This window comes from Ostrinia nubilalis, chromosome 11 (assembly GCF_963855985.1).
Source record: "Ostrinia nubilalis chromosome 11, ilOstNubi1.1, whole genome shotgun sequence".
In the NCBI taxonomy this organism is placed as follows: Eukaryota; Metazoa; Arthropoda; class Insecta; order Lepidoptera; family Crambidae; genus Ostrinia; species Ostrinia nubilalis.
This window is the reverse complement of record NC_087098.1, coordinates 15,997,608-16,022,730: the sequence shown is the minus strand read 5'-3', so window position 1 is coordinate 16,022,730 and position 25,123 is coordinate 15,997,608. Positions and strand designations below refer to the sequence as shown.

General features: G+C 36.3%; 1 protein-coding gene across 1 annotated transcript in view; it reads left to right on the top strand.

Moving 5' to 3' along the window:
* Window positions 1-5,928: 5,928 nt before the first annotated feature.
* The window catches only part of LOC135076364 (uncharacterized), a 58,871-nt gene continuing 39,676 nt past the window's right edge, over window positions 5,929-25,123 (top strand). The window contains exons 1-2 of the mRNA XM_063970862.1: window positions 5,929-6,106; window positions 14,361-14,495. Coding sequence (XP_063826932.1) covers window positions 14,418-14,495 — 78 coding nt within the window. The 5' untranslated portion in view covers window positions 5,929-6,106; window positions 14,361-14,417. The remainder of the gene's footprint in view (window positions 6,107-14,360; window positions 14,496-25,123) is intronic.

The window sequence follows — 25,123 nt, the reverse complement described above, 5'->3', positions numbered from 1 at the left end:
GTTTAGTGGAATTTGATATGGTTTTTAGCATTGTTCTGAGGATTTGATGTGTAATTATTAATTTGAAACATTCGTGAGATTACGCAGCTGTAGGTCAGTAGTTTGTTTCACCGGTTATTTTTGTTTGTAATAGTTTCTGGGGCTTAGGATGTTGCCAATGCCGCTTGCTGTAACGTTTCATGGATCCATATTTCCAGCAGTAAGACTAAACATTCAAATACTTACAGTATTATCGTTGGCCTACCTCGAGCAGGCCCCACAGCCAGCCTCTGCTCCTTCTAAGTACATTATTGTTGACATTTCCACATTTAAATACTCAAACAAGGCGGAGGCGTACATGTAAGTACTACGCCGATCAAAGATAAAGATATGACTAGAAATGCGCTTCCCATTTAAGTTATTTTCCATTTGAGTTATTATAATTTTAATAATCTCAGCGCTACTAGTTCTCTGATAGACTCTGAGGCATACGGAGGTGGAGTCAATAAATTTTATTAAGTTTTAATTTGAGATGCATTTGAAATGTTTATAAAGTAACACTTAAAACCTAAGACAAAGTGTAAGACTTATTTTTTGTATGCTACCTGTGTTTTAATGACAGCTGTATGTGTTCCTAATAAAGAAAATAAAATAAAATCGTAATTTCACATTACAGGTAAGTAAAGTATGGAGTGAGCATAATGAAGTGCGAATTGCAAAGTATTTCTACATGTCTACTTGAATATAAAAATAGCCATTTCTATTAAACTTCTAGCTTCGTCAAACAAAATGTCGTTAGATTCTCGATGCGTATCGAAGTGACATTTTAGTTACAATGTACCTAGTTAATTTAGAGCCCAGATTGCGTAATTTATGGCTTGCGATGCGAAGAAATAAAGGCAACAATAATGACAAAATGAAATCAATTTAAATCTGATTTTATATACTCATTCAGTACGATGCGATGTGTAGATAAATCAAAAAGATAATTTTATGGTCTTGAGTAAGTAGGTGTTATGTAGAGTTATATATATGCTAACCTACTTACTAATAAAACTTACACGCTCGTTGAACAGTGTTTTAAAGTGACATTTAGTATGGAAATGTCATTTTAAACAGTCTTCAACAACTGTGTAACTTTTTATTAGTAAGGAGGTATATGTTGAGAGGGGCTATGTGTCGCCACACTATACATTTTTAATATTTAAATTCCCAACAGCCAATGGGGCAGCAAGATTCTGGAGTGGAAGCAACGTACCGGAAAGCGCAGCGTGAGATGTTCACCCGCAAGATGGACATATGACTTCATAAAGGTAGCAGCAAGGTACTGGATGCAGGCCGCTACCAACAGGTTAGTCTGAAAATCATTGGGGAGGCCTATGTTCAGCAGTGGACGTCCTGTGGCTGAAATGATGATGATGATGATGAAATTCCCAATGTTCACAAGTTAAATTGTTGTAACTAACAAAACAGTCCACACTGAAATAAGAACTTGAATAATTAGGCCACAACGTTATCTTCTGACCATCGCAATCAATCACCATTTGTTGAGCTAACCAAGAGCAGTCAACAATCGATTTGAATATCTCAATACCCGATGACTCGATAATAAATGCGAATCGATGCAGCCGATTACGGGTGGACTGATGCTATCTTGATTTAAGGCGCCAACGGCACTAGAATGAAGTGGGGTTCCTTAGGTAGGTTAAATATCTTATACATAAATATCTTGTAGTTGAGTATTTATTTATAGAATATTTATAAGGATTCAATATGGGCGACGGTAATCACTTACCATCAAGTGATCCGTCTGCTCGTTTGCCTCCTGTCACATAAAAAAAAATCCATGTGATAACAGGGAAAAGAAATAAATGTACCTACCTACTTTCTAAATGTCTTAATTTCAACAAAACGTTGAATTAGTACTTAAATGAAAAAGAACCTCCTCCTTTTTTGAAGTCGGTTCAAACAAATCATTATGACGTTGACAATTTTGAAAGTATTTTAAACTTAACTCTATAAGTATTTTGAAGTTTTCCGTTTTGTTTCAAAATTATTATTAACGTAAAAGGCCTGCTATGACAACATTCCACACAGTCATGTAAGATCAATACAATAGACAATAGTTTTAATCGAATTTAAGGAGATAGAGATAGAGACAAATTAATAACATACAGTGCAGTTTCATAGCGCATAATTGTCATTTCCTATGCGCGCACGCACGTTACGCGTTAGGAAGCTGAAACGGAAGGCCGCCACGCGCCGATGGCGTAGCCACGTTATAAAACTATGGCTAGATGACTGTTTGATGGAACATGTGAAAGGGCCGACATTTCCCATGACGGTTGGGTAGTTGACACTGTTTGACAATATTATCCAATAATTACAAGACTCAGAAAAAACTTTTTGTTCTAGCCCCGAAAGAAGTTAGTCAATTTACAAAAATAAAAGTTAGGTTTTCACTCCAGCATTGGATTAAAAGAAAGTCAATTGAGTTTGAGTACTATTATTATATTTATATTTATATTGTGGAAAACCTTGGGGGAGGCCTTTGTCCAGCAGTGGACGTCATTTGGCTGAAACGAAACGAACTATTATAGTCATAGCATAGCTTTGCTATATAAAAAGAAGAGTTACATTTTGTCAACTAATAAAAAGTGTCACGAACTAACTGGTTGGTCTCCACCATCTAAGAAAGATTGACTGATGATGTTTATTAAATTAGAAAATTAATTTAATTTACGGTACTGTATTAAACTAATGACTTTGTTGTTTACATGTCACAGAATACCAACAACTAATTATCTCTCTGAGTCACTAACTGCAGTAAACGTGAATTCCTCAAACGGTCCCATACCCGCATATGTCACTGATGTCACTGCGCAAGAAACTGTCAAATGTCAAATAAAACGCGCCCATGTCAAGGCCCTGTGTGACAATGACAACCGAGTCATTAGTCGGATAAGGGCTATTTAATATCGGATATTAATTTGCTTGATGTCAACAAATTGCAACAGTTTCAGAGAAAACAGATTGTACATTTGGTAGGAATCGTATCCGACCGAAATAGAGTTTCTTTTTTTCCAACCCAATAGCCGTATTTTTTAATTCAACTTAAAATCAATTTAATTGATATAAGTTTGTGTATAATCATAATAAAGTATTGTTGTATAATATTTAACATACCAATAAATTCCGAAGCTCTACTTGCTAAATATTTAATTTCGAACTGTGGTGCATATCATACATTTACTTTTTCATCTTAAAATTCAAAAGAAGGATTTCTGACATGGCTTAACTATTTAAGCTGTGACATAAGTTTTGATTGATGTATAATTAACCCTGCAAATACCGCACTGTTCTACCGTTGCAAGGTCAATCGTATTTGTAGTCAGACTTAAGTTTAATTTCGTTTTTCGTTGTTAAATAACTGATGTTCATTGGAACTTGTGTTATTCAATTAACGGCTGTACAAAAGACACTGACAGAAGGTTTCTTTTGACCCATGGGCTTAGGTATTTGATTGGTAATTAAGTAAACATCATTAGTTTTGCTGGTTCGATATTGTACTGAAGGTTTTATTAATGAATTTATGCCATGGAATATGATGGATGACACAATGATTCACTCAATGATGTCGGTACTGGTCACATACCTAATTAGGTCAATGTGGGAGGAAATAGTATGGATAAGGTTATTAATAAAGGAGTTATAAGCGTTTCTATATCCACAAATAAAGATATGACTTGAATGAGTAGTAAATATACATCCATATAGTAATAATCCTTGTGATTTAAAGACTAGACTATTTACCTGTTTACTTTGATTCATCGTTTCATATTTGGAGCAGTTAACTGGTTGGCATTATAAAGTGTCGCATGCTTGTCTCGGCAGGAAATATGAGAGTGAATCGAGCATAGGGTTGCCAACTATACTGTTTTGAACAGTATTATACTGTTTTTCACTAAATTATACTTTTAACTGTTGAACAAAAATAAAGTATACAAAATACTGTTTTCAGCTAGCATCACTAGTATCCATAGATATTTTTAAAAGTAAATGCCCAACACCACATTTAAGTACGCGTTGTAGAGCTATACTGTTTGTTTTTTTTTAATACTGTCTGTTTTCCTTCTCCGACCTCTAATATACTTTATATTTTGAAAGAAAAGTTGGCAACCCTAATCGAGCAATAGGTATTTTAAATCATATAATTTTATTTATTCATGTAATATTTTAAAGTTAATTTCCTTTAAGTCTTTCGAGGTACGAGTGGCTAGATTTTTTTGGATAAACTGACTCTACCATTGATAAAAATCAGAAAACCAAAATATATTGTGATAATTTCCACGTATTTTCTCTTTGCCAAGTTAGGTATTGGATTAACATAACCTTAAGTTACTTGCAGTAATTACATTGTTCGATTTATTTTGCTATTTATACAACAAATCACCGCTCTCTTGAGACGTAAGAGATGATTGTCTGGAAATGAGGTTAGTTTTACCCCGTGCTACCCTATAACTTGGTCGATTAAGTTGACACAAGTAATTTTTCTGACATTTCAATGACGACCAGGATGTGCTCTCGCGCACATCTATTAGTTTACGCTATTTTAATAATAAATAATGTTCTCATGGCATTCCGCTGGGGCCAAGTTGACATCGCCATATATGTGCCTCAGGTGGGTGTCGATTGACAACTGACGGCGCATGTGGGAAAATCGGTCAAGATGATGGTATATTGCGTTTTTATAGACACTTCTTGCTCAGTGGCGGTACTTTGAAATTATTTGAGGAGGATTAAAATACGTAGGATTAATTCATGACCATTTTAGCCACCTCTGTGGTCTAGTGGTAAGACCACCTGCTTCAAACCCAGGTTCGATTACCATTGACACGATTTCAGGAGTATTAATTGTAAGAATCATTTTGCTTTGGAAGTCCTATATAGGATGAGGAACTAGGAAGTCAACAAAAGCACTGCTTTTATTGACTTCCTAGTTCCTCATCCTATCGTGATACGTTTTGTTGTTTTCAAAACATTGTTTTTGTTTTATTTATTCCATTATAACACTACCGATGGCAATGGATAACGAGCAGCCATCATACACAAAAAAGGTTTACAAATAATATTTGGCCTATCTTTATGTTTATCAGGGTGTGTTATATTTTAAAACGTATATTACAGTTCCGTATACATTTAACATATTGACTTTGTAAATCATATGACGATTTGACTGGAATCATCAATCAGGTAGTTATTGAAAACAAACTTATTAGAATATAATTATAATTATGTAAACCTGAAATCTGGCAGCAGCGCTCTCTGAAAAACATTAATCTTTTAAACTGCGATCTCCAACCCGCCTGCCAAGCGTGGGGATTATAGCAAAACCCTCCACTATATTGGAGGAGGCTCATAGTCCAGCAGTGGACTTTAAAGGGCTGTTGATGATGATGATGATGAAACCTGAAATCTAACTTTTTAAAGGATCATCTAAATATTTAGATGATCCTTTAAAAAGTTTGCGTACGAACTCCAAGAAACTTTATCGATTTTAAATCAATAGTGCAGGATGATGAGCACATAGGAGTTTGCATCATGTTCGTTGAATAGTATAGGAAAACAAAATCTGAATTATTTTCAGTCATAAAATAAAGTTATCAAAATCGAATTAACAAAGCGTACTATCAAAATTATTTTTAAACAAAACTATGAAGGTTGGTCAGTTCCCATACATCAGTTCAAAAAAATCCGTCTAGATCTGCTAAATGCCACCCAACAAATCAAGTTATGTACCACAGTGTAGGTATGTACTATAAACCGACGCTACTGAGGCATCTAAGGCTCATCTTACTGGCTCTATCTCCACTGTGGCCCAAGGACGCAGGACCAGATCCAGTGCACATCTCCACAAGCGCCGCCAAATACCAACCAGTGCCGCGCCGCCCGCCGAACGAAACGCACGCGCGTTACAAACGAGCGCATGCGCGCTAACGAAAACCAAAATTCGAACTTGGAATGCTTTTTGATAACTAACCGCAAAATAGTGCTGTTTGTTCTTTTCCGAAAACCGATTCAGTGAACGTTTTTACTTGTTGCCAATTGCTCGGAAAAGGTGAATCGAGTAAGTGAATGCAAGTTTATCGATGCAAATCTAGTTTGCTAATACATAGTATAATAATGCCGTGATATTATGATTTTGAATATATGCTACATATTATGTCAAACGAAGTCAAAGCTGTATTGTTGTAAGAAATTAAAATAACCTGAATTATTCCACCCATAAATTAACTTTTAACATTATGTATTACATAAGGGTCTGCGGGTGTCTATGGGCGACGGTAATCACTTACCATCAGGTGATCCGTCTGCTCGTTTGCCTCCTATCACATAAAAAAAAAGAAAAAAAAAAAACATAATTTATGGTATAAGCACACAAAATTCATTTAGCAGGCTATTTTCAGTCGCCTGTCTTATTAGGTTAAATAATAAATATCCTTATAAATTAATATCCTTAGACATTTTACACTGTGCTTCTAGTCCCAAAGTAAGCAAAGCTTGTACTATGGGTACTAGACAACGGATATAAACATACTTAAATACTTTTTTTTTGTAAATACATACTTATTATACATAGAAAACACCCAGTCCAATACAAACAAATATGTTCATGCACACAAATGTTTGTACTGTGCGGGAATCGAACCCGCTACCTCCGGAATAGTAGTCCGTTTCGAACCACTACACCAAACGGCCGAGAATAAAAATAATAGGGACAGAATGTATTTTTTTTAAACCAACGCGACGATTGCTTTACTGTTGAAAAAGGTGTTTAAATGTTTAAATATTCATAAAATTTTACATTAATTATCCATTTGAAAAATATTTATTGTTCTTAGTAACCCTGTCAAAAAGTCTAACAGAAAATGTTTACGCTGTGTTATCGCCTGACCCTTTAACTTTGCTATCGGCGCGGTTATACTTGCAACGGGGCGTCTTAGCTAGCTCAGTCTGACACCCCGCTGTTTAGTACTAAGTCCCAGTTCGCCTTCTGCGATGAGGGATGTGTACCTATCTAGGATGCCTACAGGGATATTTGACCAAGGAAACGCACAATCAATAACACAATGGCACTTTATAATCTAGGTTCCACAATAGTTCACTTATTCTAGTTTCACTGACTCTAAATCGCTATCGTTTAATAATGAGCAAGTTTACAAGTACTTTACAAGTTATATCACAATTTACTAATTACAACAAGAGGAATAACGACGCGCCCGGTTCGCGTCCCGTTAGCTAGCTTTCGTATCCGCGAGAGGGGCGGCGCCCTGTGCGAGGTTTATCGAGTGTTAGTCTGGATACTTATAACTAGGGGGGTAGGATGTGGTCCGATTAGCTCGAGCCAGAGACCGAAGCCTCAATAGTGAGCGCGACCACTGGGGAAAGGCGTTGGACCTACGGGGCGAGGGGGTGTGAAGTTCAGGAAGGGTGGCAGCAGGATTGCTACCGCAGGTTCGGGATGAGTATCTCATGCACTACTCGGTAAGGACGAGAACCGGTTGGCTATCAACGATAGAACGTCTCGACACGACGCTTTATGGCAAGCCGCGGATTAATGACGAGGTATCGGATCAAGCCAAAGTCGAACAGTTAGGGTTAGTAAGGAACAGTGTGGATAGCTATTCGCTAGGGACTCTTTGCAATGCAGCCGAGGGAATGATAGACGCGCGCGCGAACGTCTGGCTGTTACAATGGCTCCCGAGCGAATGCTAGGCGCCCGCGGTCGCCGCCGTCTCTTATATTAGCTCGGTCCGTGCGGCGTGCGGCCGCGCAGCCGTAGGGTTGTCAAAATCTCCGTGCACGGTGCTAGGGCTGTCGATGCGTCGCGGGGCGCGTCACATCCTCCCTTGTTTTGGAGATTTTTACCTGGAAAAATCACAAGTCTGGTACATAAAGGTTCTACATGAACAACTATAATTCATGTTAATAATAAGTTATTTTTGGGTAACTTCATAACGAGTAAAAATTAAAATAATAAAACATGACTGAACTTGTATTTAATCGTTAGCCCAATAATAACTCTTTACTTAAAACATGACAGTACATTTATTTACTTATAATAATATTAGCTAATTTGGTCTTGAAACAATGATATTAAGGTACCCTTAATTTTTTTTTTTTTTGCTTACAATGAACTAATTAAGCGCTAATTTTAGCTAACTTAGTTTTGAAACAATATTATTAAGATACCTTTAATTTTTTTTTTTTTGCTTACAATGAACTAATTAACCGCTAATTTTAGTTAACTTAGTTTTGAAACAATGTTATTAAAATACCTTTAATTTTTTTTGCTTACAATGAACTAATTAGGCGCTAATTTTAGCTAACTTAGTTTTGAAACAATGTTGTAAGATACCTTTGACCTTTTGTTTACAATTAACCAATGAACTAATTAAACAAGTTGTTGACTTTGTTATTACGAGTATTCAATTATTATTTGAAATATTTCTTTAATACAGCAATAGTATGCATGGCACTTATTATTATTATTTCTTGTTTACTAGTTTGATTATTTAAATTAGCATACTCAGAATAGGTATCTGAATAATGTTAATAATTTTTACAATTATTAAAAGTTATACAAGACAATGGCAGTTAAGGGGTTAAGTTTTAGTTACAATAAACAATATTTCCTAATGTAAATGGAATGCAGCTTGGCGCGCGGCGCGCAAACATTAGGCAGGTAAAATCTAGTTATGAATCATCTAGTGAGCGAGTGCCGGCCGTGGCGAATAGAAAAAATGCGTCTCACTGATAATATGCAAATGAGCTCGCTCGGTGAATCGTTCATGGAATGTTTGTTTACTATTTAAAAGTTATCGAGAAACTGGTAGTACTATTGGCGCGTAGCAAACCGGTTTGTTATTTATGTGAGTTTAGGTTGCGAGTTACGAGTAAATAACAATGCGATTTGCGTCAATAGTTATTTAACGAGATTAAATAGAACAATTGAACGATTTAAATTATACAGGGTTACTTTCTAATGATAATTAATACTTATAGGTTATTATGTGGTATTTAACGAGATTAAATTCAAGAACTGAATGATCTAGGTTATACAGGGTTGCTTTGTAATGTTAATTAATACTTTTACATTATTGACTTGTTTTTAATATTGATGAATTTACTTTAACGAGAACTGACTAGACAATTACTATGTGTTTTGTATAGAATCTATCTATTAGAAACCTAACTTAGGTATAAAGTTAAGCTACGAGTAAATGTTACTGGCCTTGTTTAGCTGGTCCTGGATTTGGCCGCGCCTCTTCTTTCTCCCCGGCCGCCTCCTGGTCTGGTCCTCAGCTCGGGTCGGCTCCTCTCCAGGGCCGGACTCGCGCCAGTCCAGGTCTTGTGGGTGGTCGACGGTGTCGACATCGAGGATTTCGGTCCAGTCTGTGGACCGGTTCGATGATCTGGGTAGTGGTCTACTCGGGTGTGTAGACGCTGCGCTCCAGGGTTTGCGTGCGTTGCTAACTTGGCAGATTTTGCAGTTCTTGACGTACGTTGACACATCTCTGTACATACCGGGCCAATAATATCTCTGTGATATTTCGTTCAGTGTTTTCGCTGTTCCTAAATGGCCTGCGGTTGGTGTATCGTGGTTTTCTTTCAGAATCTGGTTTTTTTCATTGTTGTTTATGCATAATTTCCAGTCTGATGATGTTTCTGTTCTTGGTCCGTATGCGTGATTTATTATTTTCTTGTATAATTTGCTGTTTGACATTTTATAGTCCTTGTTTCCGGTTTTTTGTATTTCTTGAATTTTCTTTTGGATCCAGTCTTCTTTTGTTTCTTGTTTTAAGCGTGATACGTGTTTATTTATTACTTCTTGATTTTTAGGGTTCCGTGAATAGTCTATTTTCTTGATTGGTTTTTCGTGTGCGATTTTGATCTTGTGTTTTTTCTTGCTTGTTAGTGTTTCGGCCATTTCGTATGTAGGTACGATGTTGGCTTCTGTAGTTTTTCTTGACGTTGTTCCCACTTGTTCCCCTTGCTTGGTACTATTTTTGGGCCATTCTATTTTGGCTCCCATTCTATTTAATATGTCCATGCCGATCAGTATACTCGTGATTTGTGGATGATATAACACTTGGTGGTTAATTGTTTTTCCTTTTATATTAATTTGCAAGTCTAGTGCTTCTTTAATTCGAGTTGTGTGCCCATCTGTCATGCTAGCTGTTATGCTTACTGTTTTCGGTTTCAGGTTTCTTGTCACGAATGTATTGTACACTTGGTCGTTGATGTATGATCTTGTGGCGCCGGTGTCTACGAGTGCTTGATATTTTTCGCCTAGTATCGATACATCTACGAAGGGACGGTTATCTTTAATTTGTGGACTTGTGTTTATTGTCATGGATTGTGTGTACTCACTTGTTTTCTTACAACACTGTTTACTCATTTTGCCGATCTTGCCACAACCGTTACAAAATAGTATTTTCTTACTTCTGCAATCTTTCATCGAGTGTCCGTGTTTTCCACAGCTCCAGCAGCAAGTATTTGTGTTGTAACTGTGTATGTATGATGCCGTCTCCTTGTGTTCTTGATTAAAATTTGTGCTTGTTTCGTGGTAGTCATTTCGTGGTTCTCTTTGTATGAAGCTAGTTTGACGGTCTGCTGTGACATTTTCATAGTCGTTTGCCAGTTGTATTAATTTGCTTATCGAGTCGACTTCTGATTTCTTGATATAAAACTTGTATTTTGTGTTCATGTTTTCGTAGATTCTATTTAGTTCTTCTTCTTTTGACATTTTTGCGTATCTGCGCATGAGTGTTTGAATTTCAATCAGGTAGTCTGTGAATTTTTGTCGGTAATGTTGCCTATAGTTCACTATTTTAGCTAACAGGTCACTGTCACGGCTCACAAATGTCAACTTGAAGAGCTCTATGAATTCGTTCCATGTAGTAAACGAGTTTTTATTATTTCTATACCACAGCACAGCTTTACCTTTCAGGAATCTGGGTAGCACTTTGAGGACTTTATCTGGCTTGACCTCGCCCGATGACATTAGTTCGTCCAGTTGCTCTAAAAACTCCACTGGGTCGTTGCATGTGTCAAAACTTATGTTCCATCTTGCCGTTATGCTTTCAGTCTGATCTATGGTGTACGACATGTTTGGTTCTTGGTGCATCTCTGTGTCTTCGAAATCGGTTTCTGACTCACTGTTTTCGGTGGATTTACTGGCGGACTGGATAGGTTGACGGGATTGCTTGGTTCTGAGTACTTCTGTGAGGTTCTGTCTCAGTTCTTGTACGGTTCTGTTCTCCGTTTTTATGTTTCTTCTTTTGCACTCGTTCTCAAGTTCTGTCTTCTTGAGTTTGTATATCCAAGATGTCGGTTCTGACATGTGTGATTATTACGAAGTTTTGCGTTCCTTGTGGTCTTTCGCTTCTCTAGCGATCTGGTGTTCCCTGTAGGTTCCGTGGGTTATTTAGTTGGGCGCCATTGCAACGGGGCGTCTTAGCTAGCTCAGTCTGACACCCCGCTGTTTAGTACTAAGTCCCAGTTCGCCTTCTGCGATGAGGGATGTGTACCTATCTAGGATGCCTACAGGGATATTTGACCAAGGAAACGCACAATCAATAACACAATGGCACTTTATAATCTAGGTTCCACAATAGTTCACTTATTCTAGTTTCACTGACTCTAAATCGCTATCGTTTAATAGTGAGCAAGTTTACAAGTACTTTACAAGTTATATCACAATTTACTAATTACAACAAGAGGAATAACGACGCGCCCGGTTCGCGTCCCGTTAGCTAGCTTTCGTATCCGCGAGAGGGGCGGCGCCCTGTGCGAGGTTTATCGAGTGTTAGTCTGGATACTTATAACTAGGGGGGTAGGATGTGGTCCGATTAGCTCGAGCCAGAGACCGAAGCCTCAATAGTGAGCGCGACCACTGGGGAAAGGCGTTGGACCTACGGGGCGAGGGGGTGTGAAGTTCAGGAAGGGTGGCAGCAGGATTGCTACCGCAGGTTCGGGATGAGTATCTCATGCACTACTCGGTAAGGACGAGAACCGGTTGGCTATCAACGATAGAACGTCTCGACACGACGCTTTATGGCAAGCCGCGGATTAATGACGAGGTATCGGATCAAGCCAAAGTCGAACAGTTAGGGTTAGTAAGGAACAGTGTGGATAGCTATTCGCTAGGGACTCTTTGCAATGCAGCCGAGGGAATGATAGACGCGCGCGCGAACGTCTGGCTGTTACAATGGCTCCCGAGCGAATGCTAGGCGCCCGCGGTCGCCGCCGTCTCTTATATTAGCTCGGTCCGTGCGGCGTGCGGCCGCGCAGCCGTAGGGTTGTCAAAATCTCCGTGCACGGTGCTAGGGCTGTCGATGCGTCGCGGGGCGCGTCACATACTGAACGAATTCGAACCAAAGATCAATGTCCCGATGGCCCCTCACTATGAACATTAAATTCTTAACAACACTATCTTTTATAAGTCAAAATAAGATATTGATAAGTAGAACACCCAAACAATAACTGTTGGGAGACTACTATGACCTTTCAGTAAGTAAACAGTCACTAAATGGTAGGCAATTATGTTCAAAATACGTACTCGTTTATTAAAAACACAAATACCTATACTTACACTGAATATAAGAATCAATACTAAATATTAGTAAATATTTAAACTCAAGTTAATTTTTACTGTCGGAATAATATTAAGGTGTCTAATGCGTTGAAGTCTTTTACTCCCAAATCTATTGAAATCGATATTAAATTCAAATTTCACTAATAAATCGAATATTACATAAACATAAAATGAATTATTATATTTATTTCATGTAAATATAACATTTGTTTACACCTAAAAAGCTTGTAATATGACATAAAGAAAATAATAAAAAATAATTGTGAACTGTATTTAAAATAAATACATAATTATTCAAATACGTTACCTTCATTACAGAGTAAAAATACTCATTAATTTACAAAACTTTAGACTGGGAATATTATTGATATTGTAGTCACATAGTTACAACTTTCTTCCTCAAAAAAGAAACACATTACATAAAAATTCTTCAATAGTAATTTAAAATTGACAAAATAAACCTATTTTCCCACACAGCTGGAATGCAACTCCGATGCAAGTTCTCAATGGAGATGTTTTTGCATCATTGTGCAGCTGATTAATTTCTTTTGCTAATTAGCGTCTATCCACGCGCCGATCACCGACTAATTACGAGGCGTATTGTTTATTTAAGGCTTCCTCAGGAAATAATCCAACAGATAAGTTTTTGTGTTTATTATTATAGGTTTTATCCTGACACGCACACGTTTAATCACCGAGTGTCAGAAATAAAAATATCATAAAGCTTTTGTGCGATAGGAACAATAAAACAATTAAAATGATTAAGATGTAATTTGTTAAAAGCCTATGTAGGCTTTAACGTAAACACGCACGTGTATCATAAGACAATTGATTTTTATATTGTGGCAACTAAAGACAGTAATTATCTGAAAACAGAGCTGTGCTGCAAACAAGTTATTTATTACTAAATTACTACAAAATAGAGTCGATTACAGTTGTTTTCTAACAGATAAATAATTATTATCCCGCCGTTGTCAACACCTTGACATGATGACTGATGGCAAGCATCAGTTACTTGATAACCATAATAACGTAACATATAGCCTCTGCCCACGGCACTCGTGTTGACTAAAGTTGTAAAGTTGTCGCTGTTGCGATATTGTTCAGAAACTGTGTCAGTTCCGATATTTTTACATCTATCTTCTAGTGAAAATATATTTAGAGAATAGTTTTTATTGAAAGTTAGAAAACCACAATTTATAAAAGTTGAAACATTTGTTGTAGTAAATTGGAACTGTTCCAATTTCAGTCCAATCAGATATTATATTATGTATAATTTATCATTATATATATATATTACATTCATTTTCCTCCCTCTTGCAAGAGGAAAAAGATATCTGAATAATTTATTAGCAGGACCAAAAAAAGTTTCTATTTAACTTTCCCCTGGGACTTTCTTAGCTTTCACTAGGTGTATTTTAGTGACAAAGCTGTAGATCCCGGCTATGGTAGGAATGAGGAGTGGGAACAGAATAGTCCTTTCATAGATTAAAAACCAAATACCTAGTCCTATTCATATATTAATTATAGGCTAAACTGCAACGACCTTGCTCTTTTGGCACATTAAAAATAAATATTCATGAGCAACTTATCCTCTTTTTGCTCTACTAACAAAAAATACTCGAATGTGTGTCACTAGGCTCCAATATGTTTTGCAGTTTTGTCTTTTTACCAATTTTTGTGTCATTGACTGCGCGTTAAAGTCGTTCTTTTTCCGCAGGCACGCGCGATGCGCACGAGTCGGTGACCGCACAGTGAGTGACAAAACGAACAGAACATGAACATGTCTCGAGTGCAGTTTTTGTGGTTGTGTGCGGCGGTGGCCTGCCTGCATCTGGCAGTGGCTATTACGCAGGTTAGTATGATTTTTTTAGTTATTTACGAGTACTTATGATGGTCTTTTTGGGGTCTTTAATATGAACAAGATAGGTCACTGCGGGCAAAGGTGAAAAAATTAGGTTAAAAATAGATAGAGCAAAATATTGATAGAAGGACAACATTTTGTAGGTATTCTAGACACGCAATATAAAATTCTCGTTGTTTGTTGATAATTATGTATCTCTCACATAAATTGCATATTGAAATGCATTTATTTAGGTAGGTAACAAGCAAAACAAATAGGTATTTTAATTTTTATAACAACCACGTCTTTCAAACAAACGATTTTTAATTTTTCTTGCTTAGTTTTCGTCACCGGCCCAATATTCTACGGCGTCCGATCGGTCACAGCCTTAATGCAAGGTTGACATTGTGTTTTGGTCAGGTGCAACAATAAACTGTGAATTTATGCGATTAATTTGATTAACAAAATATCAAGTTTCCAATTTGAGCTAAAATTTATACTTCGTTTGCCAGAGTTTTGTTCTCTGTTCAAGAAATAATACTAACGCGCAAAAATATTTAGTTCTATTTTTACATTTACAATATTATTAGCAATTTTTGCCTCTTTTAAAATTGGCATAAATAATTATGTCTCAGTGTGCCTACCATGAGTTTACGTTAGGTGTGCTCGCTAGCGACTGCGTAAAAAAATGACATTTAAATGTATGACATATTGTGCAGCGCCCCTAGCGGCTACTTTCAAGAAATAAAATCTTCATAGAATTTTTTGACGTATTCGCTAGCGAGCTCACCTAACGTAAACTCATGGTAGGCACACAGATCAAAAACAGACACTGAAATGTCAGTGGAAGAGACACTGCTACAAATTATATGAAGTTGTTTTCTATACCGATTCCAACATCGTAAAAAACATAGTCAGGCCTTTAAAATATGTAAATTGTATTTTACATAACACATTACTCAACGTATTTCAGTACACCTGAGTAGTCCAAAACAATGCATTAGCGCGTGTACTTATATTTACAGGCTGAAATTATGCGCGGAAGTCGTTTCACAAATTGGGTAGTTCTGTTGCGAAGTTGAAAACTTTACTCTTTTTAGTTTTGACATCGGACTTCTATCACTAAGTTGGACGTACTCAAAAGGTTGTATCGTACAAATATTTTCAGAAAAACCTACTTTTACAGGTATTGGTACCCATCCAGTTACTTTTTAAGTGACTTTTACTTTTTAATAAGAGGTATACATACATACGAAACACGGTATAGGTAGTTGATTGACCAAAAACTGCTAAGGTCTTTTTTTTTACAAAAATGTTCAAAAATATCATTCGTTGTGTGAGTAAACTTAATTGCTAATAAATTGTCGAGAATCATGTCAAATGTTTTTTTCCTCTTAAGTCCGATAACCTCATTTGTGTGTAAAAAATGGCAACAACTTACGCTTTGCTCGTTTTTCCGATAAATCGTGCATTCAACACACTTTTATTTTGTTTCGTAAAACTTGTATTTAGTGTTTTTATAGACAAAATACTAAAAATAGAGCAACAAGTTTTATGCACGTGAATCTTTTTGCAAAAAACGTCATTATACGTATGTATTATGTTTATGCTTTATTAGTAATATTGTATAAATATGTTTTATTAAGGCGACTAATTGTCGGCGCGCTTCTTCTCAGCACTTGCCAAATGTTGAATGCAAGGCAAAAAAGTCTTGAAACATGAGTAAATGCTCGTTGACTAGCCCACAAAAATACATTACGAGACATTTTGGTTTTTTAATTATCGGGAAACCAAAAAATACTTTAATTAACGTACTATAACGTAATTTTTTTTAACATGATCAAAATAATTTGCATATAAACGTCATAACAATTAAATTATTAGGTTTTGTTTCCAGAATTGTCGGCGCAATTAAAGTAATTGATCAATCGGCTGACCTATGGCATTCTAGGGATCGGACGAGTATCGGTGGCATTGTGCCGAATTGATAACAGACCGACCTTGTGCTTGTAGATCCGATGCAGTCTACAAATCTGTGAAAAAGATAGCATGTTTGTGTGTTTAATTTGTTTAAGAACGTTATTTCCAAAAGTTCTGATCTTGTGTCTACATAGCGCACATCCAATAGAAAACCGTCACTATACAAATTATGTCAAAAGTTAGAGATAGCCACATTTTCTACCGCGTGAATTCTCGCAAGACCATCAGCTTCTTTCAAAGGTGGCAGAGTATCCGCATGCACCTTAATTCTTGATGAGGACACTTACACGGCTTTCACGAGTTTCACGTAAGCGACTTCGCGAAGAGAATCACGAAGTTTATCATCTGTTTCAGTCTTCTACCACCTCTACTGAGGGGCAAATAGTTGTGATCATCATACTAATATTTTTACCGATCGTGATTGGTGCAGATGGTAGTCAGTCACAGACGAAAGCATGTTGACCTGAACCCTGGGACATCTTACGTAGTTGTATTGGTGAAATTTTGCAACTAAATTGTATAGTCAGATGTGCTATCGATTGTACATTTGCCAATGCAATTCTGACATTCTGAATGGATCGTTGTGTCATTTTGAATACTCTACCAAAATAAGATTACCTATTCAAACAACCGCAGCCGGGTTTATAACCTAGCGAATTCCATTCACGATTATTCCATTAACTTTTACATCGGGTGACATTTTGCATAGATTTATTCCAAATTGATTGGGCAATCGATTGAATAGCTTGTTGTGATCAGTAGTTAATTGAAAACCAATGATGATATCGAATTTTTTCGATTATACGAGATCATATTTATTTATTGTTGATAGAGACATTAATGATTAGCATAAATATTGGCGGCATTCGTGTAGAGGTAGCATAGCGAATTTGCAGACACGATATCGTATGTCACGAAGGTTTAAAGATCGGAGCTCGGTAACATACTTTTGTATAGACAATGAGAGCATTCCTGGCCTCACACGTAGTTTGAGGCTTAATTTAAATTAAATATTTTAATTGCTAAAATGCAATAATGCTTTATGTAAAAGATAAAAAAATTATCAGTAAACATCGCCTTCATGCGTCATTTACGTTTCAATATCTGAATTGATTTGATATGCTATTTTTGTTTAAATATTGCAGATGTTTTTAGTCATTTATTACGTAGGAATCGCTGCTGCATTTGAACTTTACCTTTTTGTGCCATCTATTTTTAGAATCTGTAATAAAAAGAAACAACTGTCATCATTTCTATTCACCTTTAAATATCAGCTTGTGACTTGATTTCACGGTTTATTGTACTTTGTTCACCTGGGTGAAATGGTTCCGAGGTGAAATGAGGACATTAAAAAATCTACTTTGTTCACTCAGGTGATATAAATCCCCATCATTACATGTAACATAAATTATTGAGTAGGTACTTGTAAGGTGTAAAAGTAAATAATGTTGAAAGTTTAAACGTTTTTTATCCACACGATTGCCTAACTCCATGGGCGTGGTCTATGCCTAGGCTATGAATGTACTCTTTACCCATAGATCACCGGTGGTCACCGCTGAGACATGACTAATGACGGGAGAAAGGACGATTGACATTTGGTCGTGACTGTAGAATACAGGGCTTTCAGTCAAATACTTTTTGGTCTTCTTTCAAATACTATTGTAATTAATTTCATCTTGATTCGAAAAAAATAGATTTTAATTCGCAACGTTCTGCGTTGTTTCTTTTTTTCTTAAGTCCATTAAAATATTATCCAAACACCAAAACAACAAACATTTCCGAGTAGGTACACATTGAATTTAAAACTGATAAAAATGAGATGTAGAGAAACATAATTTATTAAAAAAAGAACTCACAAACCAATGGAAAGGCAAATGACATGGGGTCAAACAAAATGGAATGATATTCATAAGACTATAATAGGTGTCAGCCCTAGCCGCGCATCTGTTATGTCACGGCCTAAATCACTGTTGTAATCATAGTTGTTCATCGACGATCTATAGATCCCAATTATGTTCGTACCCATATTTGGTGTTCTAAATTTTTACGCTAGAGTATTTGGTTTTACAAATTATAATGCTTCCTAATTTGATTGATTTCAAAGTATGATTATTCATTTTTAAGTGGATGCTGCATAGTTAGGTCGATTCCCATTATCTATATATATAAAAATGAAACCCGTTTCGCGTTGTCACGGCATCACGTGTGAACGGCTGAACCGATTTCGATAATTCTTTTTTTTAAATGTTTGTGGAAGTCCAAGGATGGTTCTTACGGAAAAAAATATTAAGAAAATCTCTACGCTAAGGGGTTACGAAGTTCGCCGGGTCAGCTAGTTACAATATAAATATGGGCTGATCTAATTAATTGAAATGGTACATAATTTTTTCTATTGTAAATACATAAATAAGAGCTCCTAAATAAAATAAGCCGGTAATTTTGTAATAAGCCAGCAAGTCGAATCTAATGTAGAATTTCTAATCGTTGTCTAGTACCCATAGTACAAGTTTTGCTTAGTTTGGGACTAGAAGCGTAGTGTATAATGTTCAACGATATTTATTTATATTTATTTCGCTCTACAATGTGCAAGTGCTTCACTGCAGCCTTCTTTAGAAACTACTCTTCCAAAACAGTACAATAACTAGTAGTAGCTATTAGCGGTATTTTGCACTCTCTGATAGCATAAAACAATAGCAAATTCATTGATGAATCTATGAATGCATTTACATTCATCTGGAAAACCACTCGTCTTAGCAAAACAATAGACATCTTCAAAATTTGCATCACAAAGTTTTTTGTTTTGCAACGTGCAGTGTGGCAAATCATCGCGTACGCAGTCGATCAAATGGCTTAAACGACGCACTTTACACTCTGATAATGGCCCGTTTACAAGGCGATATTGGTGAGGAACTAAAATAATGCTCAAAATAAACCAGCCGGGCTAGGATGCGCGCCGTGATAAAATCTTATCGATGATTTTAGACGACAAACGTATGGGCTTATCGCGTAAAATCGATAAAATGGCGCGCATCCTAGGCCTACAGAACTAACCTATTCTTTATGTAGTCAGTTCATAAGTAGTGATGTTATTTTAAATGTTTTACATAAATTCTATCTTTGATTTCACTGTATTGAACAGTAAGGTTTTAATTTAAAGTTAAATAGTTTTTCCGATTTCTCTCGTCTGTCGCCGGAGATGTTTAAGTTTGTGATACAATTCCTTTCATCATTTTTAACTTTCCCATCTCTTACAATATTGTCGGATAGTGCAATTTCATACGGAACTATGCGAACGATTGCGATTGCCAAATACCTAATAATCGATTTCAAAACCGCCGATGCATTTATTGTTATTGATTTTGAAACGGACTTTTGATCTGATAAGTAGGTATCAGTTTACAGCAAATTATTTAATGTACTCGTACTTATTTATGGTCCAGTGCATGATTGATTAAGTTAGTACTCGTAAGAGCGATCTGACATTTTGTTTTATTACCTAATGCCTTTACTTTTGTTTTGGCCTTTATTTTAATAGGTAACTGTCTTAACTAACAAATGGAATCTCCATACAAACGTAACTACCTTGATTCGAATTAACTTGTCTTTAGAAAATAATTATTTTTATAAATGGTCAAGCGTTGACGGCTAGCCCTGAAGTTTTTTTCAACAACGCATTTTTGATACACTCGGCATCAAATAAATCGCACCCCCCGCGACAAGCACTTATCAAACGTATGCATCCTCACTTCCCACCAACATTGGTACCATTTGAAAGCCTAGTTCTAAACTTCATTTCATTAAAGCAAAGGTTTTTACCCCAAAAATGTGTCTTTACAAGGATCCAGAGTCACTTCTTCAAAAAATAGGTAGTTACGCTATAGCCATTTTTTATGACTATAAAACTGTTAAGTTGGGATTAATCGCTATCCATCTCTTAAAGAGGACACGTGAGATCTTTATTTGGTTTTATAACCATAAAAATTGGTCTAATTGATCCCAGAGGTGAGCCCAAAGTGAGGTCTATTTTCAAGTCACATTTATGGTATATGTTAATCATTTATTTAGAAATGAAATGTATTTTTTTTAAGGATATTTATTGGGCTTTCAAATAACACCAATATTGTTGGGGTACCATGATTGTGTCAGAAGAAAATCTCTAAAGTTCGCGTCGCGGAAGTTGCGGTTTATTTGATGTTGAGTGTATTATGCTTCTGCCGTGTGTATCTCGATCTATCACAGAATGTTTTTATAATTATTTGGACCAAAATGACAAGTAAAACTTCTGTATAAAAACTATCAACCCCCCTTAATTTTTTTGACCAAAAATGGTAGTCTCTATTTTGTTTAAAATTTATTTCATTAATTAAACGAATTTAATAATGAAAAATTGTAATATCGATAAAAATAGTTTTATTTGCTACTATTTGTTTGAACAAAGCAGTTGGCGCTGGCTACAATGTATTGTTCTAAGGCGAGCTAGGTAATGTTACCTAACCGTTGTGTAACGTAAGCTTTGACATAGAAACGATAATGGCATTCCGGCAATAAACACACAGGCTAAATCTAGAAATCTAGATCTGGACCGTGGACAGAGATCGGATCGGAACTGATGGGGTATTGTTTGCGATTGAGTAATAGACGCGGGAACTATCGTTTACGATGTAACTGTTGTTATAAATAAGATTAATAGATCTCTGTGTGTCCGTAGTCTGGTGATTAGAGACTTCAGTTTGCTTATCATGACTTTACGTTAAGTATAAAAAAATAGCCCCTAGCCCTGCGGCTACTTTCAAGAACTAAAATCTTCATATAATTTTTTGACGCACTCGATAGCACACCTAACGTAAACTCATGGTAAGCACTCTTTTCCTGATTTTTCTCTCGACAAAATCTCATATTGAAAAATCACTGAGTAAGTTCCTCCTTTTATCAAGTTATTGCAGACTTTAACCTGTCAGAACTCAATTACTAGATCGATGTCAGAACTTATGTAAATTGTGAGTAAAGTCTGACACCGGCGCTGTAATATCTGTTGTTATAAATCACACAATACAAAATGCAACGACGAGCGAAATGCAGCAGTTCGTTTTTATAATAAATGACAAAATGATACGTACGTAACAGTCATCAATCTCTTTATTGTTCACAGCTAATTCAATTAATCATTTTGAATTTTTCAATAAGTTTAGCTGGAGTTCTTATTGCGAAATACTTACTTGTAAATGCACTTAATGGCTTAATTATTTACTTATTGTAATTCGGCTAAATTACTATTTATATACAACACTTTTAACGAATTAAGTAGCAATAGAATAGAATAGACGAATCAATAACAAAATATGATTTAAACCTCCAAAATAAGCTCTACATGTCTATTTAAAACACTTGATTTTTTGCCGTGGGTTTGTTGCTATTGTAATGAAGCTTATTTTCAATCTTGTATCTGTTATTGTAGTCCAGTAGAATGAAGAATGTTCACTAATTTTGTTTTTTAGCTTTCTGTATTCTCTGTTAAAAATAAAAAATACACGTGAAAGAATTATTTCGATACGTCAATTAGTTTCCAAGATATTGAATTTTAAAAGTGCGGGCGGCGGCCGGCCAGCCATTTTATGCGCGTGACGTCATATTACAACGACTGGCTCATATTTGTATGGGTGGAATCTTGCAAACTGAATTAAGACCCACTTCCAGGCAACCGATTAAGCTGAAATTTCGCAAACACATGTGATTTGGATGACCATGCAATATTATGATGACATGGAGCTGATCTGATGATGGAGCTGGAAGGTGGCCATAGGAACTCTATAATAAAACGACTTAAATGCATCGAGTTTGGGCTCGTTCGTTTTGTATTGATGAGTATTTTAATTCTACAGGGTGTTTGGTAATTGGGTATATGAGCCGACACTAGTTCATGTTAACATGGGCATATAAATGGTATGGTGAAGTCAGAAAATTGATATCTTAAATTTAATTATTTTAATTTTCATACAAATTGGATTTTATAAAATTTATTTTGTATGAAAATTTAAAAAAATTAAATGATGATATCAACTTTCTGACTTCACCATACCATTTATATGCCCATGTTAACATGGGCTAGTGTCGGCTCATATACCCATTTACCTAACACCCTGTATATAGTAATCGGGGTCTAATGATGGAGCTGGAAGGTAATTCGCAATAAAACGACACAATCGCATCAAGTTTGGGTTTGGTTCAATTTTAATTTCTGTGATGGGTCTGGGTGTTAATATGTATAATAAGTTTGTATTTACAAAAAAAAAATATTTAAGTATGTTTATATCCGTTTTCTAGTGAGCGGACGCTGTGAATGTACGTCACACGGGGTCACGTGACCGTCGGCGGGACTCAATATTTAAGCGAACTTTGAATGCCTATAAAATCATAACTACTGGGTATTTTTGAATGAAATAAAAACTAATGTATTTGTAAATGTAAAAGCTTAACTGTAACATAGGTTTCAAGTGATTTTGCATACCTAGTAACATTCTCAATTAGCTTTTAAATCGGAAATAATTCCTACAAAAGATTTTATTGTTTTAATGGCTTCATTGGTTGCCCATTAAGACTCTCCTAAGTTTTCGACTTCGACGGAGTTGTGCTTAAATGGTGGGGGCCCCCGAAAGAGGCATTTTTTCGGTTTTTCGGTTATATCGCGTAAAGGACTTACCCTATCAAAAAGTGGTCTTCATGACGGTTGAAGGGCACTTAATCCTGCATTGAATAAGACCAAATTCATATGTTTTGGACAAACCGTTCTCGCGCTAATGTTCGGCAAAGTAGAAAATATACGTATAATTAATGACCCTCTCCACGTCCAATGGTTTGTTACCCACAGGCTTCCAAGTCTTGAAAAGGGCCACCTCAACCAGTGTAACCCTATCAAGGCTTACGAGCTTGATGCGCCTATCCTTGTTCGTCCCAGCCGTTCCTTAACTGCGGTTGCTGCACCTCTTCCTGGCACTCACCTGAACGACTCTGTGTTACCTACTGTGGCTGCCCCTCTTCCTTGTATCCTCCTGCATGACTACGTTGCCTAGCCGTATGCCTGGTCTAAGGTTCGACGCCAAAAATCAACAACAACAAGTTCATATTAAAACGCTGAAGAGTTTTTTGTTTGTTTGTTTGAACGCGCTAATCTTAAGAATTACTAGTTTGATTGAAATCATTATTTTTGTGTTGAATAGCTCATACATTGAGGAAGGCTATAGGATATATACAATCACTCTACGACTAATAGAGGCGAAGCAGTAAAGAAAAATGTTGCAAGCACGGAAAACAGTATTTAAACTATTTTCACGCGTACAAAGTTGATTTTGTGGCGTCGAACCTTGGACCAGGCATATCGCTAAGCAATGCAATCGTACAGGAGGGTACAAGGAAGAGAGGCAGCCACATTAGGTAACACAGAGTCGTTCAGGAGAGTGTCAGGAAGAGGTGCAGCAACCGCAGTTAAGGAACGGCTGGGACGAACAAGGATAGGCGCATCAAGCTCGTAAGCCTTGATAGGGTTACACTGGTTGAGGTGGCCCTTTTCAAGACTTGGAAGCCTGTGAGTAACAAACCATTGGACGTGGAGAGGGTCATTAATTATACGTATATTTTCTACTTTGCCGAACATTAGCGCGAGAACGGTTTGTCCAAAACATATGAATTTGGTCTTATTCAATGCAGGATTAAGTGCCCTTTAACCGTCATGAAGACCACTTTTCGATAGGGTAAGTCCTTTACGCGGTATAACCGGAAAACCGAAAAAACGCCGCTTTCGGGGGCCCCCACCACTTAAGCACAACTCCGTCGAAGTCGAAAACTTAGGAGAGTCTTAATGGGCAACCAATGAAGACATTAAAGCAAAAAAATCTTTTGTAGGAATTATTTCCGATTTAATCAATTTTTGTGTTTAATTCTACTGGCCTATTGATTCTTCACCTTTGACATGCAAACACTTTAAGGCTGGGTTGCACCATCTTACTTTAACTTTGACAAACGTCAAAAATCTGTCAATCTACATACAAAAAACACCGGTTAACATTATATTTACGGTCAAAGTTTGGTGGTGCAACTCAGCCTAAGTATGATTACTAAATCCTTTGACAGTGGGCGTTATCAACACAAAAACTTCATTCCGAAGACCCTTATTAGGCGATTGCTCAATGAAACCTACTCATAAGTGATTTGTGTCATTTACGAGTATACTTTTGTACACTGTTCACTGATGTCAAGAGATGTAAAGACCCACCTACAATGACCACGGGTCATTAATGTCAGCTATAATTCAACATTCATTTAGTAGCAAGTATAGTTATTGCTAGAAATAACTTAAACCAGTAGCAGCTTTATTCAATAAAATAAATGCAATATATTTTATTACATTCAAAATATGTTGTATTATTTATTACCTAAAGACAAAATTAATAAGAGATTCCTGAAAATTTAATTCACGAACTCTTTTTAAGAATGGACTGTTTTAAGTTTTCCGAAAAACCACTAAATCAACTCTATTTTTTATTTTGCTAAAACATAAAATGGCTAAATCATTTGTCTTGTCGATGATATTATTAAACTTTGTTTGTGAGCATTATTTTGTTTGATTTGCTACTCCAATCAAATTATTATGTTCAATAAATTAAATG